The sequence below is a fragment of the Sprattus sprattus genome (assembly GCF_963457725.1).
Source record: "Sprattus sprattus genome assembly, chromosome: 8".
Taxonomy (NCBI): domain Eukaryota; kingdom Metazoa; phylum Chordata; class Actinopteri; order Clupeiformes; family Clupeidae; genus Sprattus; species Sprattus sprattus.
Window position 1 is genome coordinate 13,485,266 of NC_137927.1, and position 15,886 is coordinate 13,501,151.

The window sequence follows — 15,886 nt, forward strand, 5'->3', positions numbered from 1 at the left end:
ATGGGAAACAATGGGTACTTTCTGTAGCTAAACTCAAGTAAAAAAGTTAGCTTGAAGCTAAATGTTGTTGGAAACAGCTGACCAGACTGAAAGAATTGTCTTTCTGTAAGCAATTTTTGCCTCTATGGCAAATAGCCTATGACTGCAGAGCACAGCATTCTTGGCCTGGTAGTTGTTGGTGCTTGTCTGGTTAATCAGCTTCAGCACATCAGCATAACATGTATCTCTTTATACGGGGAGGTTTTGTTTTGGCTATTGAGTAGGAGGCTAACAGTAGGGTAGAGACCAAATAAATGTTAAGAAGGAAGATCTGAGGTGTTTGATTACATTTTTCCATTCAATCCACAGTCCATTTGGTTAAGGTTTGAATGATTCATAGCACAGTTCCCTAGATGATGCCTTACATAGGCCTTGTATGCAAAAGAAAGATGATATCTTTTTTTCCTCCTGCCCCACTTGTATGACTGTTTTAAGTGAGTGTAGTACACTGCGGCACTTCTGGCTGTTCCTCTTTTTGAGCTGAATCCTAATGCTACTGAAAGATAAGAGCGCTCTGTCATCTTACCTTCAGAAAGACCCCATGGTTGGTCATGGCTGGTGGGTCAACTTATGTGGGCTAGTTGTGGTCTTTGGCCTCTCTAGTCACTGCTGCCCTTGGTCAGAACATTTTGTGGTGTGGAAGTGTGACATTTTTCTCCCATAGTAGGCTTCTTAACTTAAAGGAAGGCCACAGGTAGGGAAACGGCACACTGGGAGGTTGCCAAACAAAGATGAACGACAGGAAATGTTTTGTATGCTTCATTGTTGAAGTTATGTCAGTGTTGTAAAAGCCAAGCCATAGAGGTCCAATGTGTTCACGGTTGTATAATTTGTAGACAAATTTGTAGAGTATGTCAGATGTGAAAACAGTCACACATACACACTCACAAACGCATACATGTGGACACACGTGCTCATACTCACATACCACAGACTGTTCTGCTAATTCAGAATAGCCCCGCTTCATATAACTGAATTGAAATGGGTTATTTTACTATACACTGTAATAACAATTCTTTCTTAAGTTGCAGCCGCTTATCATTCGGTGTGGTAAGTCTTACCATCAAAATAAGCCCGATTTTTACATGGATCACTCGATACTCCCTTAGGTGTAGCCATAAGGCAATGAACAAATCCTAATTGTGCTGGTGGCATTTTTTGTCTTATTTCATACTGTTTACTCTGGACTGGACTTCACTAATCAGTCACCATGTATAATTTCCAAAGGCAGTTGGAACATTAATTTCGCTTATATCTGTTTTGTTTTCATGTTAAACTTAACATCACCCAATTTAGTTTTCCTCTTTAGTATACCCAATGGTGTCATAGAACCTATGCTAGCGAAATGTTTGACATTAAGGCCCTTGACTACCACCACATATTCCATAAAGTATACAACCCCTGCTGTTCGCTCTAGCGACTGTTGGCTCCTTATGAAGCAGGTGAAGAGGACCTGTGCCATCAGCTTGACAGCCCCGCTGCTCAGGATGTGGTGTGCATGGATGAGGGTGACCTATGGGTTCAAGAGCCCCCCTCCACCACCCAAAAACTTCATTCCCATCTTCCAGGGCCTCCCCACCCCCACATTGCCGTCCGCGTGACATGATAGTGATCCTCTCCTGACACTATCTGTTAGAGCGAGGGGTGGGGGAATAGTGGAGTGGAGGGCTGCATGGGGGTGGCGGGCACAGCCCGAAATAACCAGCGGGAGGACGGCCAGAGCCACTTTGACTTCTATAGATGGTGAGGCTCACTGGCAGCCGTGGGGAAAAGCTGGAGAGTGAGAGGGCGATCGCGCCAGCCAACCACTTGTTCAAGGTCAACGTCTTTCAACGTCAGCTGTTTTGTATTTGCTTTCAGAGAAGGGGAATATACTTAGCTCTCAGTTCGACTATGGGTTGAAGTGGTGAGGATTCTGGGAGTGCTCTCAGGGTACCCTGAAATTATTAAAAGAAAAACAAAAACACACTTGTTACTGTCCCGGAAATTACATTAGCTCAAAATCAACTGCATTAGCGTCCACCCATGCTACTTCTTCAAAATGAATTTTGAGTGTGGTATTGTTGACTAGTTGAAAACAAGGAAATAAAAATCTCTTTAACATTCATTTGACAAGTTCTGAAATCCTTTTTATAAAAGGAAATTTGACATGAAAAACCTATCAATTGTTCTCACTGAATTTGTTAGAGGCGCTTTTCGTTTTGGCCTTCAATGTGGTTTGTCTTATTACAAAAGTTCAAAGAAATGTGTTGAAATGTCTCCACGTTCTACTGTGTGTGTGTGTGTGTGTGTTTGTGCTTTTAAGTTTGTCAGGCTTTAATGTTCAGTTTGCATATAGAGCCAACCACCGTGTTCTAGCACACAGTGCACTTATCAGCATGTGAACCAACACTGATAACTGATTCGCTGTTGCACCATTTCATCATCAAAAAGTGACAGTTGACCTGTGTGTGTGTGTGTGTGTGTGTGTGTGTTGTGGTTGACGACCTCAGCACTATATCTTGGAAACTTGTTAGCAAGCCGTGGATTTCCTTTATTGTCTGGCGTTGTGGTGTGTGTGTCGTTGTGTGCACAAACGGTGACTTCGATTTGCTTCTGCTGTGGTGCCGTGTTTCACCGAGAGGCAGCCTCATCAATCATTCATCAAGACCTGCCACTCAACTTGCTTATGTTGGCAACGAAGTAAACAAAACCAATCACACGATGTCCTACAAGGGCAACAACGCACATTTATCTGGTCACTTAATTTATTGTCTTTTTTTTTTTTTAAATGTCCGTTCGAGTTGGCAGCGATAAGGTTGCCAGTGGCATATTATCCCACACCCACAAGGTTGTTTTCTCCTCCAACATGGCTAAATGGCTTGAAATGCGCACACACCTCATATATTCTCTTGTTCAGCCCTTTCCAGATATCCATTCCACTTCAAATTTAAAGGAAGAACTACATTGACAATATATGTAACACTACTTGAGTCTGATGTTTGAAATCCATAGGCTATAGGACGTTGTCGAAAAGGGGACCAAACAAACCGTCACCTAACCTGCACTGCATCATGTTTCAAGGCCTCTTGTTGTCATGGCTGCAGATTGTCAAGGCTTTTTTAGGGGTGGGAGGCTTATGTTGCTGAGGCCTCTGATACTAATAACTGCTAACAAATAAGGACAGACCAGCTGTTCGTGGTGAGTGTCATGACATCACTTCCTTTGGGAGTGTTGTTAATGGGTAATTCATGACCACAAATAATTCACAAAGCAAGTGTGGCTAAGAGCAGGGAGAGATTCTTTCTCTGCTGTGGATGAGATGAGTAGATGAGAAGGGAAACATAATGCCACATTTGTGGGGCTGGATTCTTTACGTGGTCTATGACCAAGGGCATTGTGGTGTGCGCCAATGCTGATGACTGAGTCTGTCTCTTTGAGACACAGGATCTCTAAAAGGAGACACGGGCTCTTAACAGAGCAACATTTGGACATTGATGCATGTGAATCTATTCTAGTAGACCTCAAAAATAAAATTATGAACATTGAAAATTAGCATAATAGGTCCTCCTTTAACGGTTGGCAGTTGCTAGGGTGTGTTAATGTTGAAATTAGCTGCTAAGCAAAACTTCTATGGTGGTCAGGAGGCATGAAATAGAACCTAGCCTATGTATTTACTATTTTGGGGCCAAGCAGTGAAGCTGAACAGGCACCTTGAGGGTTTCTACCTTTACCTCTAATAATTTAGTAAATTCAGTTGAGGAGACAGCAACATCAGCTCCAAAACTAGCTATCATTCATTGCAAATGGAACACTGCCATTCAAACCGTTTAAGACTATTTAATTTTTCTTAGCTAGCGAGCTAGTGAGCATCATAGCAACTACAGCTCTGTTTGGTGTAGTGCAACATTAAATAGACTTCTCAGTATCACATTCACATCACTTCCCTTATGTCTCAGAATGACAACATAAATGGGCCTGGTGCCAGAACCACACTGCTGCTGAAAAAAAATCATAGGGGAAGTACTGGTGACACTTCGATGTTAAGGGTGTAATAAAGAGCTTTCCTAGCACTAATTTACTACACAGCATTGTTGGAGACATGGCATAATCAGAAGGGTAAAATACTTTCAGTTTTTAGTTTTCAGTTTATATAAACCAAAATTGAAAAGTTTTGGCTAATTTCACTGAAGTTGAATCATCATTACGATGTTTCCAGTATTTAAGAATGCAGTCAGCTGCAGTCATTGCGTTGCTAATCGTACTTAATTTGTTTTCAACTAAAGTTAGCCAAGTCTCTTTCTGCAGAGCCAATATATTTCCTTTTCAAATACCTGTATGTAGCAGATGTGAGCCTACTCCATAAATCGAGATAAAACCTTGTTCCTATTTCTAATCAGCGAGTTATTGCGTGCTTAATGACAACTAACTAATCGACTATAACATTAGTTGGCAGCAGCAGACATGAGGAAGGCCTCGGCTCAGCCCGGGTTTGTGGATCAGGGAAGGCATACTTGGCAAGAGTGTGAAGCACGCTCGCTGAATGAAGCACATGTGATTACTCGTCATTTATTTTAACAAGACTGAGTTTCCGCTGATTGGTGGGAAGCCAAAACAAGTAGCAAGTTATTTAGCCTGACCCCTCGTGAAGGAAGTTTACTCCAAATGGAAACCATGGGCCCTCATGCACCCAATCATCTGTGACTAGGCTGCTTTGTGTCTTTTGTGTCTACATGTTTGTACACTTTTACGTGTTTGAGGTCATCCTCAATTTCTTTTAAATCCACTTAAAGGTTAAAACAATAACACAATCCAACTGAGACTTATGAAACAGTTTTTTTTTTTCAACGTTTATTTCCCAGTAGGAGTTATTTTTTTTTTTTCTGTTTTAGGGACACAAGGCCTTACCTAACCTGCAGTATATCAATGCTGTTAGCGGTGTGTTTATGTGCGTCCCTCTCTTCCCCTCTGACTGGTTTGGAAAGAACAGACTTCCTGTTGCTTGTCTCTGACTGGAAATAGCAGTTGGGGCTTCGGCACAGTGAAGACTGGGGTTTTTCCAGTAAGTGGGAGGACTGATTTTCAGGAGATTGAAGAAGAAATGTAGTATGTCATTAAACTGGGGGGTGGGGGAAAAAGCAGAAGCATTGCAGACACGGTACAAGAGTCTTGTTAGGCCCCAGTGTTTTGTCTGCACGGGGTTTTGATTTAATTGAATACTTTGTGCTCCACTAGGCAGTGTGCTGGCTGGGCTTTGTTACGGCTGTTGAAGTGTCCTGGATAGAGAGGACATTGACAGGATGAAAATGTGCTGCCTGAAAGAGGGAGGAAACAAGGGTCAGCTGTGGCATGCAAAAGACAGGACCTCGCTGTGTTTGGCACTCACACACTTTTCCTGGGTTTTCCCGCCTACAGAGATTTATTTATTTCCTTCTCCCGTTTGAATGAAAAGAACTAATGTTACAATAAAGGTACGACCGTTAGAGTAATGGTACAATAAAGGCACGACCGTTAGAGAGATCAATCCACCATGTGAAAAATGTTGTAATTCCATTTCCGTTAAACCGTTCTGAGAGACGAAATGGAGTTAAAATAAGCATGAAGATAGTTTGACACTTTCTTTCTCTCTCTTCTTCCCTTTTCAAGCCAAGCTGTCTGAGGTGTTCACCCTTCGCTTACTGTAATCTGTCTCTGGGACCAGAGCTCTGTGTGTGTGTGTGTGTGTGTGTGTGTGTGTGTGTGTGTGAGAACATGGCTGAAGTTGAAGTTGTTGAAGTAGTTGTTAACGTTAGTGTGTTTGGCTTTTAGAAATTAAACGGAAGTTTTGTCTTTGCTCTTCAGGGAGAACATCCGCAGGGATTCATGTTCCATCTTGTTTTAAGAAAATGCTTCATTGAGGGAGCAAAAGCGTGAGACCGAGAGAGGGGGAAAAATACTTAAGTATTATGTAAGTTTTTAACAGGCGTATGTTAGAATGCATGATGAACGAGTCATGCTATAATCATAGATATGTATTTTATGTCCCGCTTGTTTTTTGTTTCTCCCTTTTAATAGGTTATCTTTTACACATTCTTGTTTTTTCGCCAGATCCAAAGGGCAGGCAGCGGGCCTCTGTGCTACAACAGTAACCATTAATCTCACTGGCTCTGAACTATGAACCGTGAGTCTTGTTTGCTGCACTGACTGCATTTAATGGCGGCACTAACCTTCCCTGCCTTTTCCACTCAGTGAGAGAGGAACTAAAAGTTAAAACTAAAAGACCAATAATACCCCCTGTGGATTTGTATCACATTTTTTTTAAACATGGGCATCAGCTCATTTATTTTTCGTGCCTGGCCCCATCAGCTGAAAAAAAAAAACCCTGTAAATATTAATGTAAATGTTTTTGCCTTTAGCCTCTTATCCTCTGTGTGTTTTTCCACAGTACTTGTGGGGGAAGACTGATTGGTTTGGTTTGGTTGGTGGTTGTGGGATGGTCATGTAAGCTCTGCCGACTGGGTGGAGTCCCTCTGTCCCAGTGAATAATTCAGGCCACAGTGGGAGTTTGTGGCATAATGTTTCCCAACATAGACAGGGGCCATGACTAAAAAGAAGCTATTGTGCCATTTAGAGGCAGATGCTGAAAATGTGAACTTATTTTGCTGCAGAATCCATTAAATTGGCCCTAATTTTGTCTCTTCTGGTGGTCACAGTCAGTGACTGCAGTCTGTGCGAATGCTGACATAGGCATTTCACCTCCCTCTAAGACTGGACTTATGTCAGTGAGACCTTCTGGGTGTTGCTTGGTACCTGGATCAGATCACACTGGGCAGTCAACGCAGACGAGGGGACTATTTCTGGACCATGAGATCATGGCCATGAATAAATAATGCCTATTTAGATCGTCCTGCTGGGGTGCATAGATCTCCTGCATGCTGACTACATTCTTTGTTTTTAGTTTGGTTAGCTATCTGCGTTGTTTTTTTTTGGGACAATCTCTTATGTACATTTGTTTGCTGTTTTTTATTTTTAAAGTTAGACCTGCTTCTCATCAGAGGTGTTTCTCTGATGCGCTGGGCCCCTTTTAATATTAATCTGTTTCATCCTAGATTTTACAAAGTGTAGCCATACGCAGTAGTGTGAGATGCTGTCTGCGGCGCTTGTCTATGTAAATAAAGTGGACTGAAAGGTTTATTTTCGGTGTGGGTAGTTTTATTTTAGCATTATCTCTGATCTTTTTGGCTGTACATAGCCAGTAATGGGAACGGTGCTATTGATGTAGGCCCCTCGCTTCTTCTTTTTTTTCCCTCCAGAATAACAGCTGACCGCTGCTCTGTCTGTGGGATATCAGCACAGCAGATGTTTGTGGTGATGAACCACCTTCCTTTCCCTGACATTTCAGGGACTCCTTCCCACAAGGTCACAGAAAGGAAGTGCTCACCCCAGCGCTCAGCAGGATCCAGTTCTTTATTGCGCTTTGCTGGTTCCCAGACCGGCAACTGAGCTGCAAGCCTTTGCGCAGCACGCCCACACCCTGGAGCGCAGGCGAGGCAGCTGTTCGGCAAGAACTGCTGCGCCTGTCCAAATCAAACCCTAGCCTTCATGGCGTTAAAGAAAAAGGCATGTTTGCTGGTCTGTGGACCAGTGGTGCTTGTTTCTGTACTGGGGTGGTTCCCTGGCACAGACGTACGGCTCCGTGATGTGGCGTATTTCAGTCTGTGCCCAGTTGTCTGGGCGAGATGCCTGCTCTCCCATTTTTGACACCATGGAGCGCTGCTGCTATGCTCAGCACTTTACTTTAGTTGGTTGGCTTTAGCCTAACCCCAGGCATATAGGGCGAAATTTGGTCCTTTCAGTTGCTGCATTAGGCTTATTAAGCTAGTTTCTGAAGCTTTAGCTTGAATCCTCATAAAGGAACACTTCTGATTTGAGACTGCTAAATGTTGTAATGTAATTCATGCTAAATTGCAATAGATTTATTATAATTTTATATGTAACCTGCAGTTATGCCTAAACAAGATAGCCCAATATGATAATTTACCCCCCTCACAGTTCTACCAGTTAAGATACAGCAACATCAGGGTTTGGGAATGTAAAACAGGTGATAGGTTTGATTGTAAATGTATTATACATGTCCTATCTGAGGGAGAAACGGAGCATCTGTCTCTAAACAGAAGTGAACTGAGAAGCCTCATGGTGTTACGCTTCATTTGCTTCACTTCATGTTAAGTTCTGAAGTCCTTAGCGTTAGCAAGGGCTCTCTATGAAATGGGCCCCAGCTGCAGTAGATGAATACGCCGCTCTCTGGAAGAGCTGAAGTGACTCAGAGCATAGAGTCCATTAGCCCCAACCTTTGATGTGGACACTGAGCCAAACAAGAGACTAACAGTGTTAGCAATCCATTAGTCTAGTCTAGAATTGAACTAGATAGGTTGGGAGCTGTTGAGGAGGTGATGATGAAGCACAACGTTTTCTCCTTTCAGCATTTTTAATATAGTGTGACTATCTTGGGTGCCAAAAGCCGACCTCTGCAGATGAGTTTCTGTTACTGATGGAGCACCGTGGCCTCGATGTTGGAGGTGATTTTTCAGTTGAGAGGTACTTGACATGGATCCATTTAGTGACGGGGTTGTTGTGGTTTACCTGCTCGTTAACAACAGTCACATGCATGACGATACACACACACACACTGAACAGCATGTGAGCGAGCATTTTTACGAGATATCCTTCCCTTGGCTCTTACATCATATTCTCCAGATAGTAGGAGTTCTACCCAGAAACACAGAATGAGAGAAAAGGTGGAGGGTTTTGTCGCCATGGCAATGAGCACAATCTCATTGCAAACCGATGGTGTAACCCCCTCCCAGCTCCTCTCTCCTTGTTTTTGTCTTCTTAGCTCACCACTCTGATTAACACCTCCAGAGCCTGTGCTGACTCAGACTTCCCCATAATGTTTATTTTACATGGCCACGGATAAGCTACCTGCGGACACTCAATCCTGGGCTTACGGTCCAGTTAATCGGAAACTGTTGCAGCTGACTCCTCAGCCACTCCTCAGTCTATTCCACTGTGTGTCAGGAAACCCTGATGGCTGTCTTTGATTAGAGACCCCAATCATACTGGCTCCAGTGCACTTGTCTTGTCAATGCTTGAGGGTGGCGTTTCATGAGGCCCCAGCCTTTTGAATGTCCAGTTGTGCCCAGGTCTAAAGAAAACCCTTTTTCCCATATGAGGATGACTGTTCTTTGGTCCTTGACACCTCAGTGGTAGCAGCACCTTTTGAAGATGATATTATCGGTCTATAACGAGCCAGTACACACTACATCTAAAGAGGTTATAAGGACAGTCCACTTCCACCAACAGGCTCTTAATGACACTGAGTTTGTCTCCTGGGTGTGCTAAAGGAAGCTACAGAGCTTTTGTTTTGATTACTTAGTTTTAATTAGGCTGCCTAGGAGGGCCTTTGGGCCTCTGAAGGGACATCAGTTAGCCCTGTTGCAATTAGTTTTGTTCCCTGACTGATCCATGAACAGTCTTTGTCTTTGTACTTGCTGAAGTTGTTCTTGCTAGCTTTGATCATGGTTGTGGCTAGTGTGATTAACTATCTTACCTTTGGTTGCAAAGAAAGTGAGTTGGCTAATGTAACACAGTGAAGGCCTAATGTAACCATTTGAAGATGCACGCCTCGGTGGATCTACTGATGCACTTTAATTTCAGAAGAAAAGTACACAATTGTCCAAAATGTTGTAGTGAAATATTTAGTTCTCTATGCCGAACCATTGGCCATCTGTCCCTTTCATAGGATTGATGTTTTGTTTGTTCTTCTCTCGGAGCTACATTTAGATTTGCTGACAGGATGCACGCAGCTTAAGCATGCTAGTGTCGATGGAGTGTTTTCTGCGAAAGCTGGCTTGTGGTCTAATGCATAAAATAAGGCAACGAAGCACGGCACAGTCTACACACAAAGGCGCAAGGTCCCATTTAAAAAAAAAAAAAAAAAAAACCTTAGTGTAATGCCTGGTTTTGTAGCAGTCTAATTTGGAAGTCACTCAAGGTTGAGACCTGAAGCCTAGCAGGTATGCACATAGCCAGCTGGGGTGCCAAAATTATCAGATGTGGTAGAAGTAAGGGTTTGGTGTGGCCCAGCATCACATGAAGGAACTCTCCAGAGATGTCTGTGGGGACTGTGTGTGTGTGTGTGTGTGTGTGTGTGTGTGTGTGTGTGTGTGTGTGTTCAGGCAGGACAGAGGCCCTCTGTTTCTGAAGTTCTGAAGTGAAGTTTCCAGCCAGGGTTATGCAACCCATAACTTCATATAGGAGCACCAACAGCACATGTTAGGCCCTAACTAGTTTTGCATGCGAACCCTACCATACTGATCTCATTCTTTTACCCTCTCACTTTATTTTTATCTCTTTCTCAGTCCCCCCCCTTCTCCCATTTACTCCCATTTCATGGAACTACTTGTTTAGTATGAGGTAATAGCAACGCTGTTTTGAGTTCACCACAGATGTTGAACCAGCAATAGCAACCAAATTGTCAGTCTGACTTGACCAGGTGCCAGGCTACACCAAGATATCTTATCATTTGTCACAGGCATCAGTGGTATTGCTTTGATCGTTCCACCCCACTTTTCATGTGCCCACAAGCGGCATAGATTGAAAAAGCACGTCAGTGGTGATATCACCCCCCTCAGACACAGAAATGGCTTTAATTATTTCCATCTGTCCAGAAGGGGGTAGAAGCCTTCATCTGACCTGGCTCTGAGTTGTCCAATGAGCTCTGTGTCTTAAGTAAGGGCGTTAGGGAAGTTTTGGATAGAGAGAGCACAGCTTGCACCATTTGGAATTGAAAGGCAGCTTCTCCCTCTCTCTCTTGCACTCTCTCTCACCACTCTTTCCACTCACTCTCTATCCCTCTTTTCTCTTTTCCTTTTTTCCGTATGTATGTCATCTAGCCTGACGGTCACTGCCCTCTGCGTTTAGTTGTTCCCTATGGATTGAGTTTAGCTTTTTATAAATAGTAAAGGAATAAAGAGGTTAAAATGTGTTAAGGCCCAAACAGCTGTTGTTTCTCTCTCATTTGTGTCCTAGCACTGAGTATTTACCGGCTTTATGTGTAAGTGTATCTATATGTTTATACACACACACACATATTGAGCAGTGAGGAATATCTCCCAACGCTTTCTGAAACACCATCACTCTGCTGTTATTTTGGCCTCCACATCTCTCTAATGGAAACTCTAGGCAGGGCATTCTGAGATCAAACAGCTCTGGGGCCTAAAGCCCCATGCTGCGGGTGTGTGTGTGTGTGTGTGTGTGTGTGTGTGTATGTATATGTGTGTTTATATATATATAATATGGCCATTTGTCCCCAAAGGTATTCCTCTCCCTCTGTTCACTGCAAATAACTCCGCCTTTAGTCCGCCAGGCATTTTTAACACCCGTTATAATTACTCTTGGCAGATGACATTTTCTTTTCACGAACTTCTCTTTTAGGCCTCGGGCAGGCCCCCAAAATACATGTGGAAAAATGCCATCATGAGAGTCTGTTCCTGTTCCTCTGTTGCGCAGGGAGTGGCCCCAGTGCGCACCGGGGGCCAAGGGGGTAAAGCTCCATGTGTTACAGTTGGGTGGCTTACGGCCTCTGTAACAGGAGTAACGGCGGAGCCCCTGTCAGACTGACTTAGCGAAATAAGGGCTGACACCACTGGTGCGTCATGGCCCGACGAGATCACACAGAGTGGTGGGTTAATACCACTCAGAGGGATCACTGCCGCGATCTGTCACTAAGCAGCCGGGGCTTCTCGCGTCGCCATGGTCACGCTTATGTATAAGAGAGACGGAGAGAGAGAGCAAGCCAGGCCAGGCCAGGCCAGAGTGGCTGGGTTTGGAGGCCGAGCTGGCTGACCTGCTAACCCCTCACATGGGTCGCAGGGGCAGAGAAGCCGAAGCTCCTGAGTGTGTCATGCAACTTTCAGTGCCCCACAGCCGGTGACGCTCCGACTTCGTCACCTCAGCTTTATTCCCTCCAGACACGTTTAAGTAGGATGTTGGTTCCATCTGGCCCTATCAGTGCCTTCACATTTCCTCCACCGGACATTAGGCTCAGGCTGTAAACTCAGCTGTGTGTTTGTGTTTGCTGTTCCCTGTCACGACTGGTCGTATAACACTGCATGGCCCTACACTAAAGTGAACCATGTGATAAACTGCCAGACGCTGCCTCAGGGGCACAATGAAGCAGCCACCATTTCCAGAATAAAACACATAGACACAGTCGTGCTGCTGCAGGGCTTTTTTGTGCCGGACGGATGCGGCGGCGGCAGCGGCAGCAGCAGGACTGTTCCTGTTTTGCCGGTGAAAGGCCAGAGCTTCACGCCGCTCACTGTTGTTTGGTTTGTTTTTGTCTACCCACCCCCCACCCCCCACAGGGCTCCGGAGATCATTCTGGGGCTGCCGTTTTGTGAAGCCATAGACATGTGGTCGCTGGGCTGTGTGATCGCCGAGCTCTTCCTGGGCTGGCCACTCTACCCTGGGGCCTTGGAGTTTGATCAGGTACAGCCATGAAGTGCACACACACACACACACACACACACACACACACACCCACACACCACACACACCACACACACCACACACACCACACACAACACACACAACACACACAACACACACAACACACACAACACACACAACACACACCACACACACCACACACACCACACACACCACACACACCACACACACCACACACATCACACACATGCACAAATGTTATTATAAACACACACATTTGATTGTTTTTATACATTACACATGTTTATTGAGATAAACAAATACTGAGTAACATACCAAGGCATTATGCTAACATCAAGTGCTAGCTATGTGCCAATATATTGTCCACATTTTGAAAAATATTGCACACATATCAAGGGTGGATCAGCTTTCTCCAGACATAGAGGCTACCGGTGACAGTTACACAGCTGCTCGGAAGGCCAAAGGAATAAGGATGACACCTGTTTCTCAGCCATTTTAATGCCATTTTTATCTCTCTGCTGCAAGCGCCATGTCCCCACTCATGTACTGCTGACGGTGATCTAAAGCAGCCTGCATTTCAGATACAGCTTGAGCGGCATGAAAATGTCTGGAAAGTGTAGCACAGAAGCTTTAATGTAGAGAAAAGAAATGGAACTCCCAAGCATACGGGTTTAATCAAAAGCCACATGCATTAAGGCTTCATCATATTCAATATTAACAGTATGAATAAAAATGTGAATGTGTGGGGGCAAGCTAGTTGTGTTATGAGAAATGTGCCATGTATACAATTGTATAAAAATCTAAGGCTTGTTTAGGCCTCAGTATCGGTCAGTATTGATTAGCTTGTTTTTCCCATTGTCCATTGACGTCATGTTGGAGCTAATCAAACCTCCCACACCTTCGGCTCTTCTCATGCCCGTGGGCAGCAGCTGGCCAACCCTGCCCACAGAAGCACAACACATATTATTGGCACATCTCAGACCTGAGGTGGCACTAATAGCAAAGGCACCTGGTGTCTGAAACTGTCCAGATGCATGTGCGCACACACACACACACACACACACACACACACACACACACATTCACTCTGTCCAAACCAAGCTATCTGTTTTCAGCCATTCCACATCACCTCATGCTGATGTCATCCATTAAAGCGCGAGTTAGAGCGCGAGCTGGCTGGAATGTGCTGTCAGGCCAAACAAACCAGGAATCAAATGGCATGATTTCTCGCTCCCTCTTTCTCTCACTCCCTCTATTTCTCTGCCTTTTTGTCTCGCTCTCTCTGTCTGTTTCTGTGTTGTGTGTATGGGCACGCTGTCTGGTCTACAGTATAAGATTTTTTCATGTTTCATTAATTCAGTAGTGTTCAACCCAACAGGTCCACCACCAGAACCACCACCCTTCTTTCTCTCCTGAAATGTTCTGGTGGTGCTGCCCCTTTACCATACTCCTCCTGGCTGGGAGAGAGATAGGGAGATGGAGGGAGGGAGGGAGGGAGGGAGAGAACGGACTGGCGGGCAGCAACAGGCCTGGATTAGCACTCTGTTTCTGGGGGGGGCGTGTTGTGAGCAGTTCTCACCGGACTTTAACGAGAGGTGGGGGCCTCGGGGCCTGGGACAGGGAGTTGCAGCGATACCAGAGAGGAGAGGAAGGTGCTGGATCTCCCCTGTGCCCACCACCACCACCCAACAAGCGGTGTTTCCTATGTAGAGTTTGCCTTTTAGGAATTCAGGAAATGTCATAGGAATGCATAAGCTCCCTCTCTCTCTCTCTCCCCCCTCCATGTTCAGGCCCAGCCTCCTCTCCACATACATCACACCGCATTGCATTATAAACCTGCCTGAGCAGAGTGTGCCGACGCCACAGTATTTTTACTGCCCAGCATCATTTTTCATGCACCGCCCCCCTCTCATCTGTACACTTACACCACCCCTGCTCAATTGGAGGGAGGGAGGGAGGGAGGGATGGATAGCTGAACACCTCGGAAAGCGAGTTGGAGAATTTACCGTCACACTAAAAATAAGGAGTGTGTTTTTGCACGGATGGATCAGCATGTTCTGACGGTGCAGTGGAGATTCCGAGGGGAGCCTCCTTGCAGTGAGTGCACAGCTGCGCCGCGTTGAGCAATGCCGGAGAAGAGCAAGGAGAGAGTGTAGATTAACACACACATGCACCCACCTTATCCCTCTGACCATCCTACTATATGGAGTGGCTGCGGACATTAGAATCAGCTGGTGACGTGGCTTGGGATGGAGCGAATGAAGAAATTATCCAAATAAGCGATTGCAACGGTGAAACAAGGCTCATCATTTAGCTCCACAGCCAGGTGGCTAGAAGCCGAGGGTATGCCCCAGCAGAATCTCATCTGTCTGAAATGCAGAAATTTAAACATATTTCAATCCGTGTGTGTGTGTGTGTGTGTGTGTGTGTGTGTGTATGTGTGTGTAGAGCTGTTATTAGTAAACAGGCATAGATTCATGAGCAGTTCATCTGTCCTTTGGGGCCCCCTGACCTATGGAGAGCTCCCTACACCGCGGTGTGGAGTGTCAGCCCCCACAAGCCGAGGAGGGCGAGCCAGAGCCAGGAGAGCCTACCATGCCACGAGGCCAATAAGGCAGGGAGGGAGAAGTGTGGGGGGGTCCAGTTCCACTTCACACAGCAGAATATATTAATAACTTCCCGTTACCCCCTCAATCCCTGCTCGCTTTTCCTCCCAAGGCCCAGCTCTGTCAGCAGCCTGTCATCTCACTGGCATGTCTAACCTTCCTGCAACATGCTACATTACGACAAAGGTCCAGCAGCCCTCATATGCTATCAGCCATACTGTCCCTGAAAAAATGTCCTGTAAGAGTGTGTATGCATTGGGAGATAGCGAGGGCTGTGAGTATGTATCTGTGTGTGTGTGCGTGTGCGCGGATGGAGGTGTGGGCGTTGGCTGACGCCTTCAGGAGGCGTTTGTTTCATTCCGCTTGCTGCTTAGTTGACTCCAAGCACCGGAGTGCGAAGCTGAGCGCAGGTCTAGGCTTGCAGACCACATCTCTGCTTTACAACCTCAGCAAGAGGTAGAGGACTTCTAACTGATGAGGAGGAGTTTAGCCCCGGGACTGATACCAACCTCATGGGACGCACGCACACAAACACACACACACACACACACACACACACACACACACACACACACACACACACACACACCCTCTCTCTATCTCTCTCTCTCTCTCTACCCTCTCTTTCTCTTTCTCTTTCTCTTTCTCTCTCTCTCTCTTGTCACCCTCCAAGTGTTTTCAGTCTCCTTCTGATGTCATGGATGTAAAAACACGCAAGCAAGGTTACACAAGCTGGCAAAGAGAGTGGA

The 15,886-nt window shown here is 45.3% G+C and overlaps 1 protein-coding gene across 6 annotated transcripts in view; it reads left to right on the plus strand.

Annotated features, from left to right (window-relative positions):
- Positions 1-15,886, plus strand: part of hipk3b (homeodomain interacting protein kinase 3b) — a 46,717-nt gene that overhangs the window by 14,078 nt on the left and 16,753 nt on the right. For all 6 annotated transcript variants that reach the window (XM_080843721.1, XM_080843723.1, XM_080843722.1 and 3 more), the window contains one exon: positions 12,426-12,549. In XM_080843721.1, the coding sequence (XP_080699847.1) occupies positions 12,426-12,549 (124 nt within the window). The remainder of the gene's footprint in view (positions 1-12,425; positions 12,550-15,886) is intronic.